The sequence below is a fragment of the Rhinolophus hipposideros genome, assembly GCF_964194185.1.
Source record: "Rhinolophus hipposideros genome assembly, chromosome: 23".
In the NCBI taxonomy this organism is placed as follows: Eukaryota; Metazoa; Chordata; class Mammalia; order Chiroptera; family Rhinolophidae; genus Rhinolophus; species Rhinolophus hipposideros.
Genome location: NC_138069.1, coordinates 21,017,790 through 21,036,903, shown reverse-complemented (window position 1 = coordinate 21,036,903; position 19,114 = coordinate 21,017,790). Strand labels below are relative to the sequence as shown.

General features: G+C 39.0%; 1 protein-coding gene across 1 annotated transcript in view; it reads right to left on the bottom strand.

Moving 5' to 3' along the window:
* The window catches only part of STK32A (serine/threonine kinase 32A), a 98,960-nt gene that overhangs the window by 47,774 nt on the left and 32,072 nt on the right, over positions 1-19,114 (bottom strand). Inside the window, exon 5 of the mRNA XM_081035748.1 lies at positions 6,226-6,399. Coding sequence (XP_080891874.1) covers positions 6,226-6,399 — 174 coding nt within the window. The remainder of the gene's footprint in view (positions 1-6,225; positions 6,400-19,114) is intronic.

The window sequence follows — 19,114 nt, the reverse complement described above, 5'->3', positions numbered from 1 at the left end:
TAAAGGTCTGGGTTAAAACATTTTAGTTCACAACTGATTGCAAATAAGACCTTGATTAGTAAATGTGCTAAGAGCTATTTATCACACCTCTGTCACATGCTCTTTAGACAGTTCATTTCCGTCATGCAGCCTTCTTGGGGAGAAATGGGTGTGTGGGAGAGAGGAATAAGATCAGACTTTAAAGAGCATCCTACCAGGGCTGAGAAGAAATTACCTCAGACCCTTAGATATGAAACATTCCTGATCATTCGGTCACACCTCCTCCCTTCTTCCTTGACAAGGAAGTTCAGGACTATGTTGAAGGTCATAGGAGAAATTGGTGCCAGATTCTGGCATAGTACAACTTCTTTAGAGGAAGTATGGTGGACAGACTGTGGCGAGCCCACCTCCTCACGTTCATGTCTTGTATAATCCCCACTTGTAATAATGTCCTATAGATTTCGTCAATCATGGATTTATTCAGCAATCACTGTGGATTAGATTATATAATGGGGATTAGAACACTAGAGAGGTGTAGTCTCCACCCATAATGGATTCAGTTTAGGAAGGAGAGAGAGTGTTTTATGAACATTGTGATCCAGGGGCTACGATTAAAAGTATGATCATGACCGTTGGGAAGAGTGTGAGGGTTGCATATAGCTCAGGATATACACATAACTGCTTATTTTCTTTACAGTACATGCCACAGAATTTCACACCTTTCTGATACGAGTTTTAAGTGTTTACTTGACTCCCTTTCACCCTGGAATATTACCAACACTGGATGAAGGGGAGCCATCTGTCCTTTTACCATTAGAGGTCAGCACTGAGCATTGTCTGGCAAACGTGCTCAAGAATCAGTGTTTGAGTGAATGTTTAGGACACAAACATTATTCCTCTGCACTATCAAGATGCTGATTTCTAGAAGAATGATGGAAACTTCTCACAAGTAGTTACTGCAGTCCAAGAGGGCATATGTGAAGACTAATTCCTAAGAGCATCTTACAGAGGCTCTGAGATGAAGCTGGGTATCAATTATCAGTTCCTAGTATTATAACAAAGAAGACAAAGATGATGAATTAAAATACCACCCTGTCTTTTTTGAGCAATCATAAATTTTGGAATTTGTGTAAATAATTGCAGTACTTTTTATTCCTATTCCTATTTTTATTCCTTCTTCAATGTATCTGTGATCAACTGCAAATGAAATTTTTGCAGCTCTTTCTGTTGTACTGCAATTATTTACACAAATTCCTTAATTTGATTTCTGTCTCCTTCCTATAGGAATTTAAAAGCAGTGAGTTATAACTTCATTAGAGTAGGGGTAATTCTTAGAAAGAGGATGAAAAAATTAAACATCCATTCAACTGGTATTTTAAGCCAAGATGGCTTATTTTTTAACTGTCCCATGGAATTTCTTCTCATTAGCTTAAATTCACAATTAAGACTTCTTTAACATCTGACAAGAGAGTGAATACAAACTGTCTTTGGACTGTAACAATTACTTTGCATCACATTATTCACTGAAGAAATCGTGGCAATCCACATATAAAATAATATTACCCCACAGAAAGGATTGTAATGAGTTTCATTTTCCTTAATTTTATTTTTAAAAAGCAATTAATCACTTTGTGTGATAATCATATTTTAAAATCTTCATTCACCGACTGCATGCAAGTAAAGAGGAATATTGAATTAGTACCTGACCATAATTTAGAAACTAAAGCTGATTTTCAAAGCTGTACTCATAGAAAAACGATTGACTTCTTGACTAACAAGAAAACCGTGTAATTGTATAATTCAAAATTAATGGTTATTATGAAATCCTGCGTCTTTCACAAGTATAGAAAAAGAAAGATTCCAAAATTGAGGAAAATTCACTAAATAGTCTATGTATTTAGGAAAGTACACAAAAAATTTCAAGTCTGTAGATTTTTTAAAAATCCACAAACAAAGTTAAACAAAAACTCATTTATGTCTCACTTGGAATGTATGGCAGAAACAGGACCTATGGTGTTTAAAAAATTACTAGGCTAGACATTGCTGGCAGGAAAGTCAATGCAAACAAAAATATCAGAGCAGTCCATTCCGTGTTACCACAGAGAGACAAATGAATACTTTCACTCATTTAGCTCCCTTTACAAGGACTAGACTCTCCTTCCTGCTTTGGCTATTAAAATCCTTTTTGAACCCTCTGATCTCTCAAGAAACTTCCTTCCGTTACCCGAAACTACCTTCTCTGAAGTACTTCCGTCTTTCTCACACAATCTATCTTCTAGTTTTAGGCAATTCTATCATTTGTTGGTTTTATGTGTACCATCTTTGCCTGTACAGAAACTGAGGGAGCTTGAAGGCAGGCGGTCATGCCTTACAAACCACGCCCTCCTCTGGGCTTACAGACTGTGATCAATAAATATCCATAGGGCAGAGAGTGGCTAAGAGCTCTGCCTTCCCTTCAAGTGCAGCCTCTCCTCATTCTTAGCTAAGTTACTTTCTGAACCAGAGTTTCATCAACTGTAAAAAGGGGACAATAACACCATCAGCCTCCCGGAGCTGTGGGCAATGGAATGAGGTAATTGACAACAGCATGTTCACAGAGCGCCTGGCGCCCAGGAAACCCTCAGTCAGCTGCAGCTCCTGCTCCACACAGCTTTGCTGACTGCTGTGGATAATTTTGAAAGTTCTACCATGTCCAAAGGCAAAATATTTCCAGTCTGAATTTAGGAAGTCACAGATTTTATAGCTGCAGTTTTATGCAGATGGTCTTTCCTTGTCTGGGGAATCAATTGCATTTCATCAGTTCTTCTTCAGTCATGCTTTAATATCTTTGAACTCAGGATGTGTCTTACAATCCAATCTTCTGAGTAGCTGAGAGAAGTTGTGTTATCTTAGATGCAGTCAAATCCAGCATGAATTTGCTGATTCTTTCGAAGAAAGAGATTTTAGAAAGAGAATTACTCAGAAGCCTCCATCTCTTCTTCTGTATTGCTCTTCATGCTCTTAACTCTGCCCCAGGTGCCCCACCCTCATTGTGCCACCATCATGATCCCTCAAATGCCTTAGACAAAGAGGCACTGCTTAGTTTCCCATGTATATGTTTTTAAGACATTAACCCCATTTCAAATTGACACCACTTCAAATTGCTATCTGGTGCTCCAAAGCCAGAAAGTCCGGGTCTTAGAGCTCTCTCACAATTAAACTGTCTATTTGGACACTACTGTCTTGGAAAGGCTTAATGATGTTGATATATGTCTCAATGTTCCCAGACCATTTTTGAGTTTTGCCTGTTGTCCCAGCATAATTACTAATAGCAACTCCTTTTATTCTTAGGAGTACGCTTGTTTGGATGACACATTATATGGTTACCCAATGTGAAGACCAAGGTAGGTCTCAAATTTGGGGCTTTAATGCCTTATATTTTAATTTTGTCTTTGTTATTTGTAAGCCCAGGCTTCTCGTCAACCAGTCATTCATGTGGTTCAGGCAGTGTTCATTCCTTCATGTTTTTCCTGCACACTGATTTTACATTGAACAGCAAAAATCCACATGGCCCTCACTCGTGGAGTTTACAATTCAGTAGAGGAGAGAGACATTAATGAAGTACACACCAAAAATGTCACAACTCCTCAGGAAAGGTCCAAGATACCACGATCGCCTACAGAATATGGCACATGGAGAAGTGGGGTGGACCTTGTAGGCAACAGAAATAAACCTGAATGTTTTTTGATCCCAAGAGGATGTCATCTTAACATGGCATTCAAAACATCGCTGAGTTTGCCTTCCATTCATTTGCCACGGTGAGGAGACACTGCAGTACAAATAGGCCCTTCTGAAGATAGGCGTGAAGTCAAAATTGTGGATGTATAAAGGGCAAGGGACAGAAAGTTAGTCCTTGGTTTTTTATTAAAGTGGCAACATGATGATGGGAGCCATAAACAGTGAGGGAGAGAAGGACAGAACAATGATATTTGGTATTAGTAAGCTCCTCAAGGGTACTGATTAGATCAGGTTTTCTGTTTTGTTTTCTTTTATTTTTTCCTCCTGAACTCCTGTTGAAACACAGTAATAACTAAGCATACAATAAAAATGCTCAGAGCATCTTGACTTGTGATGACAGGGAAAGTGAATCCCAGAGAAAGAAGGCACAGAACCAAGATGTGAACAGAGCAAGGAGAAGGTTAAAATGCGATGCTGGTTTCCCACGGTTGTTGTCTCCTTTCTGAGCTCTGTAATGTCAGCAACCAAAACAGACTCTGGGGTGGCAGCTCAGCTCTGAGAGGGACTCCATAGGCTACACATATGAAAAGTGCTCCTCAGAAAGGACCATGGGAGAACAGAAACTAGTGTGGGAGCCAGTGTGAGGGAAAGATTGCTTGTGAACAAGATTCCTAGTTATTGACAAAACACCAGGTGTATAAATTTACTTCTGAGAATCTACATCATGATTCACTAGTCTACAAGTACTTTCCATTTATCTATTGCCTGAAGAGCACATTTCCAATAAAAATAGGCCCTTCCAAAGACAGGAAGTTAAATAGTAGCTAAGTAAGTATACAGAGCCAAGGCCAAAAAACAAAACAAAAAACAAAACAAAAAAAGAGAAAGAGATCGGTTCATGTTGCCCGCAGAGAGAATCTATAAATTATGATGTTACGTCTTCTTCCACAGGCTCTGCAATAATCCAGATAAATTCCACATAAATGTCAATTAGTGGCAGGCAAACATTTTCTCTAGCCAAATTTCTACTAAATGAGACATAATTGTACTTAAAAACTCAGCAAATTCTTTAAGGATTAGAGATGACAGTGGCAGCCACGTTTGTTGATTTGTCATTTAATGATGTATCAATGCATATATTTCGTGTGTGTAATTAATGCAAGTTGGGACTGCAGGCAGAGCTCTGACTAGGATTAGAGATAACTAGGTTTAAATCATGGCAACGCCATTTGTCAGGTGTCCTTGGCAAATGTTTGAGCCCCAGTTTTCTCATCTGTAGAGTGGGGATACTGTAGTGAAATGGGAGTCCTGCTTGGGTTTTGAGAATAACATGAAAGTTCTTAGCAGCACCTGGCATGTAATAAGCCATCAGTAAATAGCAATTCCTTTGATGGTGATTAGGTTCAAAATTCTTACAAATAACCTGGATGATAATTCAACGTTTCCTAATCATGGTTTTCTCATATTTAATACTAGTCTAGCTACATCTTCTCTGATTACTTATCACAAAGATCAAGTGAGATACTCTATAGAAAACCATTATTAAAACTACCAATTTCTTTACAAACGTAGCATATTATCTTTTCCTCTCTCTTGTCTGTTTGGGTTTATCGCTAGTTAGGTTACAGTTGACCCTTACACAACACAGGTTTGAACTGCAGAGGGCCACTTAATACATGGATTTTTCTCAATAAACACACAGTCAGCGCTCCGTAATCTTGGGTTTGGCATTTGCGAATTCAACCAACCATGGATCGAAAACAGTATTTTCGATCCATGGTTGGCAATCCTCAGAGGCGGAGGGTTGACTGTATGAATTGTTTTACGTCATTTTATATAAGAGACTTGCGAATCCACGGACTTTAGTATGTACCAAGGTCCTGGAACCATCCCATGCAGATACCGAGGGACAACTGTAGTTGTTTTTGGGGCGTCAAAAGTTGTATGTGGATTTTCAACTGAGTGAGAGGGAGAGCAACGTCCCTAACTCCCACGGCTGTTCACGGCTCAACTGTATTTGTTTGTCTTTATGTAACACACATGCTCCAAGTGAAGGAGACACGTTGCTTTTGCTGACTTCTATTTGCAGCACACACAGCAGGGACTTGATATAAGGGGGACGACAGGCAGATGTCAGGACTCAAATTTTCTCCCCTATTTTCTTCTTTCCTATTCCATTTTCTCCCCTTTATGAATGTCCTTAATTTCTATTTCAATTAATTCATTTAATATTTACTACGTTCCGATATGTCACCTTTCCTCCTCTTTATCTAGGCTTATGATGAGATAGCATCAGTATTTATTAATTCTGGTCTTATTCTTAACTAACTAATCTTTGGTACGATGTGCTTACTTTGCTTTTTGTTATTTGTTTTAATCTGCAAAATAAGGACAATAATCCTCAAGGGACTGTCGTAAGAATTAGGTGAGGATTAAATGTCATGTTTCACAAGGACCTGTTGAATGCAGCAGGTTGTGAATTCTTTCCTGTGCACTCCATCCAAGGCTGTGCCCATGGACATGACCGACCTGTGAATGATGCGCTGGCTCTGCAGGTAGTCCAGGGCCATGGCGAGCTCGCAGATGAAGAGCTTCACAGTGACTTCCTGGAAGCGGACATTCTGCTGCAGGTGATAACGCAGGTCCCCCCCTAGCAGGAGGTCCACCACCATAAACATATCTTCCTCATCTTGGAAGGAGTACCTGGAACAGAATGAAACATGGGCGTGTGTATAATGCATTCACACCCTAGAGAGCCCTAGAGGCAAAGAATACCCTACAGGACACAACGAAGAGTTGTTGAGCTGAGAGCTCAAGCTTTGGGAGTAGATGGTCTGTCACTAGCTCGACGACCCTATGGCCCTCAGTTTCCACATGTATGAGATGAGAATGATAAGGAAATCTACCACATTTGATCACAGTAAAGAATAAAGTAGAGTATCTAAGTCATGCCCGGCAGATAGCACGTGCTCTTTAACTGTTGTCTGAGAGCTATACAGCCTGAGAAATAAACAAAACCCCGTTTATACACTTATCATTAATGATCAGATCCTAACCACACTGTTGCAGGAGGTCCATAAAATATGAATTACGAGGCCTCCTTGAAGCATTCGCATGTCCATTTTTCTGCGCTAATGACTTCATTGCCCAGCAACATTATGACAAATCATGTACCACATTAATGATAAGAAAAGGACATAAAAGGGGCAATAAAGAAGAAAGTGCACAGTACAAGGAAGTAATTCACCAGTCTTTGGGATGGGGAGGTAAGGGACAGCTTCTCAGCAGAGATGAAACCTGAGCTCAGTTTTGAAGGATGGTGACAATAATAAGTAAAAAATAAAGCTAATATTGCTGCTGTTTTTACCGAGTGACTTCCCTGGGACAGCCCCTGAAACACGCTACAGTGTTACGCCTGTCAGCCCCACCGTACTGTTCTTATGTTCCCATTTTACAGAGGACATGAAGACCAAGTGAAGTTTAAGTAACATGCCCAAGGTCAAACACCCAAGAGATGGTTGAGCTCAAGGGTTCTACAGGTCCAAAAGTGAGATTTGAGAGAGAAAGTAGCACGTATTAAGCACAGACATGGGAAAGAACGGAGTGTGAGTGGGGAAAGGAAATAGTTTGGCTTTGCTGGAATAGCAGGTGTAATGGGGAAGCGTGAGCCTGGAGAGGAAGGCAGAAGGCAGATCCCATGATCGGAGTTCATTCAGAGTCTGTAGGTGTCCAGGACACATTGAAGGGTTTTAAGCAGAACGTTGGATCAGACATGGGCTTCACACTTGAAGGAGCATAGGTGGAGGGATCGGAAGGGGAAATGAGCCACAGGAGAGCAGAGCTGGCCTCTGCTGTTTGCAAAGAGCCTCCTGTAAAAATGCATTTCTACTGCTTGGATTTGTTTTGTTTCCCTCAAAGCAGAGACATGATTTCGAGTCACAGTAGAGCTCTCTGCATCAACACTGTTTTGACATGTTTCCTTTGCTATCATGTCAGTGAGATCACATTTTACAGTGTTTTTCTTTTTTCTATCTCAACTTTACTGAGTCATGTTAGGTAAGTAACAGCCAACAGAGATCAAAACATAAAAAATATGAAAGGAAAATAAAATTCAAAAATTATCAAAACTTTCAGTTTTGGGCAGAGCCTGATTCTCACTTTTTTTTTATTTTATTTTTTAATTAGTTTCAGGTATACAAAACAATGTAATAGACATTTATCATTTATATCCCAAAGTTTTATTTGAATTTAAGAATTAAGTGCCTGCAAGCAGTGTCCAGGGACGCAAACCAATTCCTAGTGACAAATTCTTTGCTTCGGAAACAAAGGTAGAATATCAATAATGGGAGAACTGTACTTGGTACATTTTCTTCCTTATAATCATCACTGTGGTAAAGGAGAAGGAGGGGACTTGTAAACAAAAGAAAAAGAAATTACATGAAGCATTAATCTGAGGCGGTTACATTCTAATGAAGACTGACTATCCTTGATGTTTCCTTGTTCAATAAGTAAAATAGTGTTTACCACTTAAGACTGAATCACACAGAAGATGTCAGCAGTTAAGCTCTTGGAATTTAGACAGAAGACAGGAAATGCTTTGTAAAAATCTGAGAAATGCATCTTTGGTATTATTGCCTTTTAGGAAATGATCTTCTTCATGTTGATACAATGACAGTCGTCGCTGCCGTAGGTTTAATGGGCATCAGAAAAGGTGTCTGGACCTCGGCTGTTGGGTTCACAGCCCTTCTACCTGCACCACTATAAAGTATACGAGTGTTTGCTGTGTTTTAGAGGGCTTTCAACAAGCAACAAGGTGCTAATTAATATGCAGTCATGCCTGAGAGCTGGTGCACGTTAGGCGCCGCTCAGCTAGTGTAACCGAAACAAGATTGCTCATGGGGTGTGAGCGAGGTCTTTTGGGATGGCCAGCAAATGGGGTAGGGGTGGTGTCGTCAGTGAGGATTAGGTAGGAAATGGTAGGAGAAGAGCATGCTAGCTATAAACATTTCTAGATGCCAATGGAAACAACCTACACAGACTGGGTTAGAATACAGAGCCGCTGACTGGGTTTAGCTCCCCACACGAGGCAGGTGGAGGGCAGAAATCTGTGACAGACCACAGGACTCTCTCCCATAACTCCACCTAACTCTAAGGTGGGGGGACAGGGGTTTTATTAAACTCACCCTGAATGAACAAATGTTTTTATTGGGACTTGGGGTAAGCTATTTTTATTCCAAGAACAGATTGGAAAAGGTGTTCATCGTGACAAGATAACAACAATGTTCAAACATGCAGGGGATTACTAATCAAAGAAAGAAGAAACCAAGGCAAGAAGCAACATGTTTCCCTTGCCCATTATGAGTATAAATTGATTTAATCATGGAGTCAGGTTTGGCTGTTCAAAATCGTCTTTCTTCTTTAGCACATCAGATCTGAAACCGTCTATCTCAGACGCTAGACTCTCAGAGGGAAGATAACCATTTTATTTTCCAGAATTATACTCAGTAAAATATGTGGGTATAACACAGTCTGGTGATAACTAGAATATGCAAGTTCATATCATAATCTGATTTTTTAAAAATGAAAGAGTAGGAGCTTTTCGTACATTGGCCATTCATCACTTAGACTCACTGTTGCATTTTCGTAATTTTCTTTTTGATATGTTGTATCGTGGCTTATTTATTTCTTAGTTGATAGCTCCAAAATTAACAAGTCTAGTCGCAGTGCATGTGAAATGCATTGGACAGTATGCTCAGTAAGAGAGGAAATAAGTAACAAAAGTGTACCCTACTCCATCACATTTGAACCAGACCATTGCAATAGGCTACTCATAGCTCCCCCTGTATAATCTGGGACCTTTCCAATACATTCTACACACCACAATTATATGTTTAAGATGTGAGTCTTATGTCACTCAGCCTTGTAAAACCCTTTCACCTCTTTCCATGCTCTACAGAACCCTGCATGGTCCGGCCGTGTTTACTTTTCCAGACTTACTTTAATATCTTTTCCTTTTATTCCTCAACTGGTAACTCATGCCTCCGTCTAGACTTAGAAGTTTGTGACATGAGGTGACCTGTGCCTGCACTCACAGTGCTGTCCACCGCCTGGTTATTTTCTATTCATCTTTCAGTCTCAGCCCAAGTATCACTTCTCACAGAGACAGTTCTCACACTCTACATTAAATCATGGCTCCCTGTTACATACAATGTCATATCCTTATTCACCGAATTTATCATCATTTGAAAATATTTTCCTGGGTGCTTTTGGATTAACTGCTTTTATTCCCACTATGCTATCAGAATGCATGCCTGCTTTTACTCATCCTTGACTCCTTAGTGGCTGTACACTGTCTGAAATGTACACTCTACAAATGGTTGTAGAAAGGAATAATACATTAATAAATGAATTAAAGAAAGAAAAGAGAAAAGCAAGGTTAAAACACAAGTTTGGGGTGGGTCTTTTACACATTCCACAGGTTCTAGTTTTAGAAATCCCCGTGGTTACCAAATAAGTTCAAATAAGTCATTCATAAGCTTGACGCTGTTTCAAGGAGGCCATCTTGAGATAAATCTGAATCTGAGCATTGGATGAGATCTAGAATATTCTCCAACACAGTGTTTTTCAAATTGTGGCTCAAAACCCATTAAGGGGTTGTGAAATCAGTTTGGCTGGTTCTGACAAGCACTTGTTTTTCAAAGAAATAAAATAGATTGAACAACATAGAATATATGCTATTTAAAAAATGTAAGGCTAAAGATTATGAAACTTTGTTTTTGGGAATATAATGTTTGTCTCTGTGAGGGTATCTACTGGATTGTGATGAAAAATATCTTTCTCCCTGTGGGCTGCCGTCAAAAAAAAAACCCATGACACGAGAGCAACCTGCTGCCTGCTGTTGAACGATTGTGCCAAACCCTCTTTAGACTCTGCCTGAGCAAGGGTCAGTTCTCAAATGTCCATCTAGAGGCACATGACTGATATTGGTTATTGCTTCTAAAAGCCTTTAGGTTTTGGAGAAAAAAGCACTGCTTGATTCCTCGAAGATGTAATCAACTAACACACACAGTTAAGGAAAATACAAGTAGAAAATGCACAGACTTCAGATAGTCCTGGGTTTAAGTATCACATGTGAATTTATAGCAAGTCCCTTAAAGGAAACAAACTCAGAGATTATCTGTACATTGGGAATAATTTCATGCACCGTGTTGCAAAGAGTACATTAGATATAATGTTTGTAAAGTAATTAGCACAAAGCTTGACACATAGCATAATGTGAAAAACTTGGCCTTGAAGCCAGACTGCTTTTGTGTTCAAGTCCCAGGTCTTCCCTTTAACATCTTCATAATTGGAGCAAATTATCTAAGCCCCCAGCCTCCCGATCTGTAACGGCACATGCCTCTTAGGGCTGTTGGGGAGATTAAGTGACATACAACATGGTTTGTCAAATTTATTTCAACAGAAAAAGAAATAAAAATACTTTTTTGTTGTCTCCTCAGGAAAGGTACTACCACAGATAAATCAGCTTCTAATCTATAAATTATCTATTAGACTAAAGGGTTTCATCAAATACTCAAGGTTCACACTTCCCTGATTGTTCCTTAAATGTTCCTTTCTTAAAAAGAATTTTTATGGGATAAGGGCCTTACAAGTAGATTCAAATAAGTTTCATACATTACCATTTGTTTATGTGCCTTTAAAATATATAGTTTTTAATTCTAAAGCTTCCCTGACCAACTCTTTTTTTCATTCCTAGTAATTTTTCTTGAAAACACCAAATCATTTTTTGTGTGTAGCATTTCCAGAGTCTGAATTTTGTGGATTGCATTCATGCCGTGTCTTTCTACATGTTCCACAACTCTGGGTTTTGTGAAAATTGGTCAGATCTTGAGGCTTGCTCGGATTCAGGTTTGATTTTTTTTGGTGGAAAGACTACTGTACAACTGGTGTCTGTTCTTTGATCAGGAGTCCATAATTAATAAGTATCTTTTCATGGTGTTATCAGCCATTCATCATCTGAATACCTAGATCCAAAAATTCCTTAGAGGTTGTAATATTTGAATTCTATCATTTCTCCTTTGTATTTTAGCTGGAGTACTTTTATAAAGAAAAAATGGCTTTCATCAATTATTGGGTTACTTTCAAGTGCCGTTCATACAGGAAAGGTGAAACAATTGCTTACATCTTTAATTTGCCACTTTTCAAAATGGTTTGTCAGTTTCCTAGACTCCTCCAAAAGGAATCAGTAAGTTTTTTTAAAAAATAATAACGAATTCATAGGTTTGATGTTATCATCCTTATTGATGCTAGTTGGATAAGTTGGATCGTGTGTTATTTTGAAATGAACTTAGGAGATTTTGATAACTTGATGACTTTCTGATATGAAAAGATACCCTGGCAATCTTGTACATTTCTTCTTTCAGACTGTCTGAGTGATAGAAGTGTTCGCTGCAATCTGGTTATCATTGTTACTAGGTTTGTTTTCAGTACACAGAGATAGAAATAAAGATATTTGATATAGGCAAAGGTATAATGTACATATACTTACATAAATATAAGCTAAGATAAATAGATCATAAGTTCATAATGACACTAAACCTGTTCTCGTTTGAAAGACATTCAGGTTTCTACAGTCTTTTGCTATTATTGATAGTGTAACCTTGAAAACTTTATGCATATGTGTTTTTATGTTCTGTCCAGTCTAACTTAGGTTTAACTTGAGAAGTGGGTTCCCTAAGATAAAGGTTTGTTAAAACAACAGGTAAATGCGTATGTAGTTCTTGCCCAATGTAGAGTTAGCTTGCCCAAATGATACTCCATAGAGGGACTATTATTTTAGATTTTCAATAGCAATATGAGAGTGCCTGTTGCCCCACATTCTCTCTCTAGAGTATATCAACAAATTTCCAGAAGTGTCTAACTTCAGAAAACCCCAATCTTATAGCAAAAACACTTGAAACTTATGCAGTACATTTTTGCTATCTCATAAGTACCCTTATACAGTTCTCCAAGGAGAAAACACACCTTAAATGCCCTCATGAAAACATACATAAATGATCTCATCCACTTTGTATCTTGTGTGTGTATCCAGGTTAAACATCCATATATCTAAAGTTCATAAGCATGGATAATTTTGAGTGTATATATATCTTTTTGGCAATAGGTAGAATGGATTTGAGGGAACTACCATATACTGTTTCCCCGAAAATAAGACCTAGCTGGACAATCAGCTCTAATGCGTCTTTTGGAGCAAAAATTAATATAAGACCCGGTATTATGTTTGTTGTGTTATTTTATGTTATGTTATGTTATGTTATGTTATGTTATGTTATGTTATGTTATGTTATGTTATGTTATGTTATGTTATGTTATGTTATACCCGGTCTTATTTTACTATAAGACCAGGTCTTATATTAATTTTTGCTCCAAAAGACGCAGTAGAGCTTATTGTCCAGCTAGGTCTTATTTTGGAGGAAACACGGTAATAGTTATGATAGATGGTCATTAAAACTTCCTTTTTAGGCAAAAGAAACTTTTGTGTACTTTAACACTCTTGGTCTTAGTTCATCTCCCCTCTACTTTATCTTTCCTGACCTATTCTTGCCAAATACAAATTATATGTTACGCCTCTGTGTTTCTCTCTTTGCACTTCCATAGCACTTAGCCATTTCTTTGCTACGGAACACTCCAGAAACCTAGCTATATAAATGGTTTCATTGTATTATGTTGTATCGTGACCAAAATATCTTTGGCCCGAATTCCTCACCTGACTGAACAATGTGAGGAATTTGTGCTTTGCTCATCTCTGTATCCATCAGCATCTCGGCATATAGCTTGGTCCATAATGAATACTTGTTTATTCGATAGTTATTTTACAAATATTTATTGTACATTTGTTTAGTTGTACTGTGGATAGAGGAGTAAATCAAAGGACATGGTTTCCCTCTTCTTGAAGCTAATAGTCGATAACAGATAAACATCTATTTACAAAAATACGTATGTAGTTACAACATGTGCTGTGACATGTAGTTATAACATGGCCTGTGAAAGAAGAGCAGGATACAGTGATGGAGACTAACAGAAGGACCTCATTTTGATTGTAGGGGGTCATGAAAGCCTCAGAGAAAGTAATACACATGCTTGCCTGATTCCAACCATAAACTATAGCCCCAAACGAAATGAATGAAAAGCCACAATTTACTCAATGAAAAAGCTTGTGGGTGGTATTTTAAAAATCACACATAACAACAGGTTGCTGGTTATTTTCCTGATGTCCTCATGTAGTAGTTGATTTTCCTTCAGTCCTGACCTTTCTCAGGACAGAGCTTTGAATGATATTTTGTGATCTGTCAGCTCATCTGTAGTGGCTCTGGAAATGTTATTTATGAGGCCTCTCTGAGGAAAATTGGGCTATTATTATTTTCTGCATAATCTCACGAGACGCTTACCTCAGAGAATAGGATAGCTAGGCAACAAGCCAGAGGAAATAGCATCTCGCTACTTATATAAAAGGAAAAGCGAAGACACAAGCTTGGAGGATATTGAGGAACAATTAAATCAGATTCTTCTTACCCACAGTGCTTATCAGAGGTTCAGAAAAGTGAATTTTAGAAGTTAACACTTCTTGTGCTTCATGACACTCACTGACTGATTGCAGAAAGACCATCGAAACGGAATGAGTTTGGGTCATGGACGGGATGGCAAATGTCCACTTGTGACTCAGGGAGTGGCTTGGCAGGCCTGACTGGGCTGAGAGACGTCCAGGACGTGCTGAGTCACACATTTTGATTGGCCATTTCTCCAAAGTGGATGAAGTGGAGAGTCAAAAAGTTCATCTGGCACAGGGTATTGTGTACCTTCTGCCTTTCAATTCATAGTTACCAAGTGGTAGAGCAGAGATTCAAACTCGCGTCCCTCTGCCTCTGGTCCTGCAAAGATCCTGGAGTGGGCATGATTATATTAAGGGACGTTTGTGAGTATGCAAGAGGTGGCAGTGGTATGATGGGAAAAGAGCAGAAAACCAGGAGCCAGAAGCCTGGTTCCACCACTAACTCACTTTATTCATTCACTCAATCATTCATTCATTCAACAGATATTTACTGAGCACTAATTGTGTGCTAGGCACTATTGTAGGAGTTGGGGAATGAGGCAGTGAATGAAATATATAAACTACCTGCCTCATGGAGTTTGTATTATTGCGGGGTGTGAGAGACAATAAACAAAATAAATTCCGTTTCTTTCTATATTTTGTCACTATAGGGGATGGTATAGTGTAGCAGAGCTGGGGCTGTGACATCAGGATTCCTGGGTTTGAGTCCTAGCTCTGCCAATTCCTGGCTGTGTGACTCTGGGAAAGTTACTCAACCTCTCTGAGCTTCCATTTTTTCAAGTGGGAAATGGGAATAATAATCCCTATCAACCTAGGTTGTTAGGATGAATAAATGAGATAATATGTGTAAAACCTAAAGTAATAGAATACCATCGACAGGAAAGCTATTATTATTGATGCTGTGACTCTGTGGCTACCTTGAATTCTCACAGTCTGTCATTCCCTGAAGAAATTCTGGGGCTCTGAGTCACAGATGATGGAGATTGCTTCCAGGGAACCCATTTATTCAGCTGTGTTCAGCAATCTGACAGGGTTCTAGTGGTCCTTTCCACTTAAAACAGACCACCGTGTCTCCTAATATCCTGAAATCACACATGGACCCTTTCTATTCACAGGAACAAGAGACACGGGTAAGGGGAGGGAGAGCTGGGTTTAGGAGAAAGCGAGCCCTGAGGAGCTGTGTGCAGCTATAGGCATAATCTCAATTAACAAAAGCCACCTGGGGAACTGGCTTGCTGGGCAGAACTGGGGCCTGTTTGTTTGCAGGCTGTGTGTTGCCAGGGCTTTGTTAGCTGCCCTCAGGAGAGATTGGCAGGGAGATTTTATTTGTTTTTCCTGGATGCCAGCCGTCAGGCAGCCTTCACTTTATAACCTGGCCTACATCTAACCACTGTGTTCAGAGGGGGACGAGGTCCATGGAGGCCGGGAAGGTTGGATTTTAATCAGAATGTTCCTTCATCCTTAACACTGCTTCCCCCAGTCTAGTCAACTTCCTTCTTGGAAACCCCTCAGCACACATACCACACACACATACCACACACACACACACACACACGTATCCCTATCTCTTTATACTTAGTCCCTTCATGCACTTTTCACAGTTCATATATTCAAGTGCCATTTGACTAATGCCAGCCTCTTGTAGTTAATGGAAATGCCAGGCAGAGCCGGGCTCTGTCCACTCCTGCTTACCACTGCATCCCCACGCTGTGGCTCTCTGTTACAATTACGTTGCCAGTTTCAGCAAACAAAAATGCAAGATGCCCACTTAAACTGGAAATGCAAATAATGAATAGTTTTCCGTTAAAATACGTCCGTGTGATACTTGGGACATAGACTATTAGGTTGGTGCAAAAGTAATTGTGGTTTAAAAGGTTAGCAGTAATTGGAAAAACCTCAGTTATTTTTGCACCAACGTAATAAAAATTATTGGTTATTTGCCTGAAATGCAAATTTAACTGTCCATCCTGTATTTTAGCTGGCAACCCTAATTATAACTTGTCTGTGATGCTCAGTAAATAGATACATGAATGAAGATAGACAAGCTATTACATGATCAAAAAACAGAAAACCTCAAATATATGGTGATGGAAGGAGACCTGACTCTGGGTGGTGAACACACAATGGGATTTATAGATGATGTAATACAGAATTGTACACCTGAAATCCATGTAATTTCACTAACAATTGTCACCCCAATAAATTAAAAAAACAAACAGAAAACCAAATGCAGACATTTTGCTACAAAGGTCATACCAACATGTCAGAAGTGATTACTTCGAGGTGATAGAATTACTGGAGAATTTTTATTTTTCTTTGTAATTTTCTGTTTTTCAAGAAGCTGTTTTGCAATGAGCAGAAAACCTTCTGCTCATATATATATGTATATATGTTCATATATATATGTTCTGTCATATATATATGTATATACTTGTATACACATATTCATATATGCTTGTATGACATGCACGAACTTCTTAAAAAACCTGCTTAAGAGAGAAACAATTTGTGTTTTCCTCAGCCTGAAAACCAGAATTTTCTGAACACAGCCCCTGAAGTTAGGGACATTTTGATCCTCCATGAAAAGATTACTGAAAGCGATATTGAGAGACCTACATGGCATATCAGAAAATCAGTAGAGTACATGAAGTGGTACAAAGGAGTTCAAAAGTGTTGCTATTTCATTAATCATGCAGTGCTTAAAAAAATTGGCTCCTGAAGCTTTGAGGATATAGATAAGTCTAGTTAAATCAAAGATGCAAATCTTGATTAAATTGAACATAGCATACTGGGGAATCTTTGATTTATTTTTCCTTTGATTTGCAGAATGTGGATGGAAAACAAAACAAACATATGCTCGTATAGAGAATAAGTTGAAGACCAGTCCCCCTCCCCACCATACACAGCTTCCCATGATGCCTTGGGGCCAAGCACCATTCAAATTTGTCTTTTGGATGTTCAGTGATGGACAGTGATGGACACATTCACAATGCTACACCTTAATGAAGCAGGAAAGGAAAAGAACCACCATCTGTAAGATGCTTAGTACGCGCCGGGCACTGAGCATAGAACGCTGTCTCACTTCATTCATAAAACAACCCAACTTCCACATATTAACCCTATCTTAGAACAATATGACTTAAGAATGATAGATTGCCCACAATCACATCCCCAGAAGCACTGCAAGGTGCTTGACAGTTGCGGAAAGTCACTTATATTTACTAAGTGGTACTTACTAAGGCTGAAAGCATTTATTGGAAGGAATTAACATGCTCTCTGAAGATCTTTAGCTCAGGATTTGAAAGACAAAAGGGTTTTCGGATTGCCTGTCTTCCAGTTTTCAGTTCTGAATGTGGTGCTAGAATTGTGGGGAGGGGAGGTTGTCTCTTCTCTCTCCTTTGTCAATAATAATGGTGCCCAACTTTCTGTTGTGAGCCTTAGTGTGAGAGGAAGGGAAGGACAGTATATATGTCATGTTGTCACCAAGACAGCATGCATGGAGAATAGAATGTCTTCTGGAATGACACCATGTCAGCACACAGCAAAGTTTGTAAACACCAGCCAGCTTAAAGTCTCATAACACCTACGTTGTAGGAAACATGGGTCTAGAGTGAAATCAACTTTGCCTGCTGAGTCATGAGAGACGAGCATGGAAGGGTGAAATGCTAAGTATGTCCTTAGGAAGGGTTCCTGGTCTTCAAGAGAGAAAATTAGCGGGCTGAACTTTTAAAGAAGGAAAACGTGACTTTGAACACAAAGAGGCTGGGAAATGAGAGCGTGTCCTCATTCTCAGGGTGGAAAGAGAGGGGGGGAAAAGAGGCAATTTGATGATTGCTAAGGCTGGGGAAGAAAGAGCTGCATCCATTTAACTCTTTATGTGGCTGCATTTTGAATAGGCCACTCTAAAATACTGATTAAATACATGGAGCCTGAGCCAAAATTAGACTCCACCATATCTGAGTGGTGCATAAACTGTAACAGACCTATTTCCATCACACAGAACCATCTTCTTTTCAACTGTGGTGGAGAGGGTGTGAGCAAATTGTATATTAAGTGAACTGTGTTAATTAAAGATAGAAGGAGACAGGTTTAATGCACTAATTCCCCCAGAGGAATGTCCCTAAATACACAGTGACATTTCAATTATTTTTCCACCAGTAGTCTCTAATAAAGACTTTTTTTCCCCCCTTAGCTAGTAAGTAAGCACTACTTGGTATGCATATTTAAATAACAGTCATACTGAATTAGCTTTAAGAATTGGCTCTTAACATAATGGCTGCATTAAAATGTAAAGCCAAATGAGTGAGTCACAGAAAGACCTCTGTGCACAAGAGAAGAGTAGGAAATAATAGATAATGTAAGCTTCTTCACCATTTGCTAAGCCTTGGATTGTGATAATGGCTTTGAGAGCAGATTACTAAATTAGTTCCAGTTCTGTTAAAACCTATCTGTTGAGAAAGGAAGCACCTATCCTTTTCCAACTCGCAGGTACATACCGTGTTTCCCCGAAAATAAGACCTCGCCGGGCAATCAGCTCTAATGAATCTTTTGGAGCAAAAATTAATATAAGACCTGGTATATGTTATGTTATATTATATTATATTATATTACATTACATCATATTATATTATAATATATTATATTATACCCGGTCTTATAAGTCCAGGTCTTACATTAATCATTGCTCCAAGAGACGCATTAGAGCTGATGGTCTGGTTAGGTCTTATTTTCGGGGAAACACGGTAGTTGGCTGCTTAAGAAGCACGGTGCAAGGAAACCAGTAATTTATTGCCAGTAATTTTAAGGAGA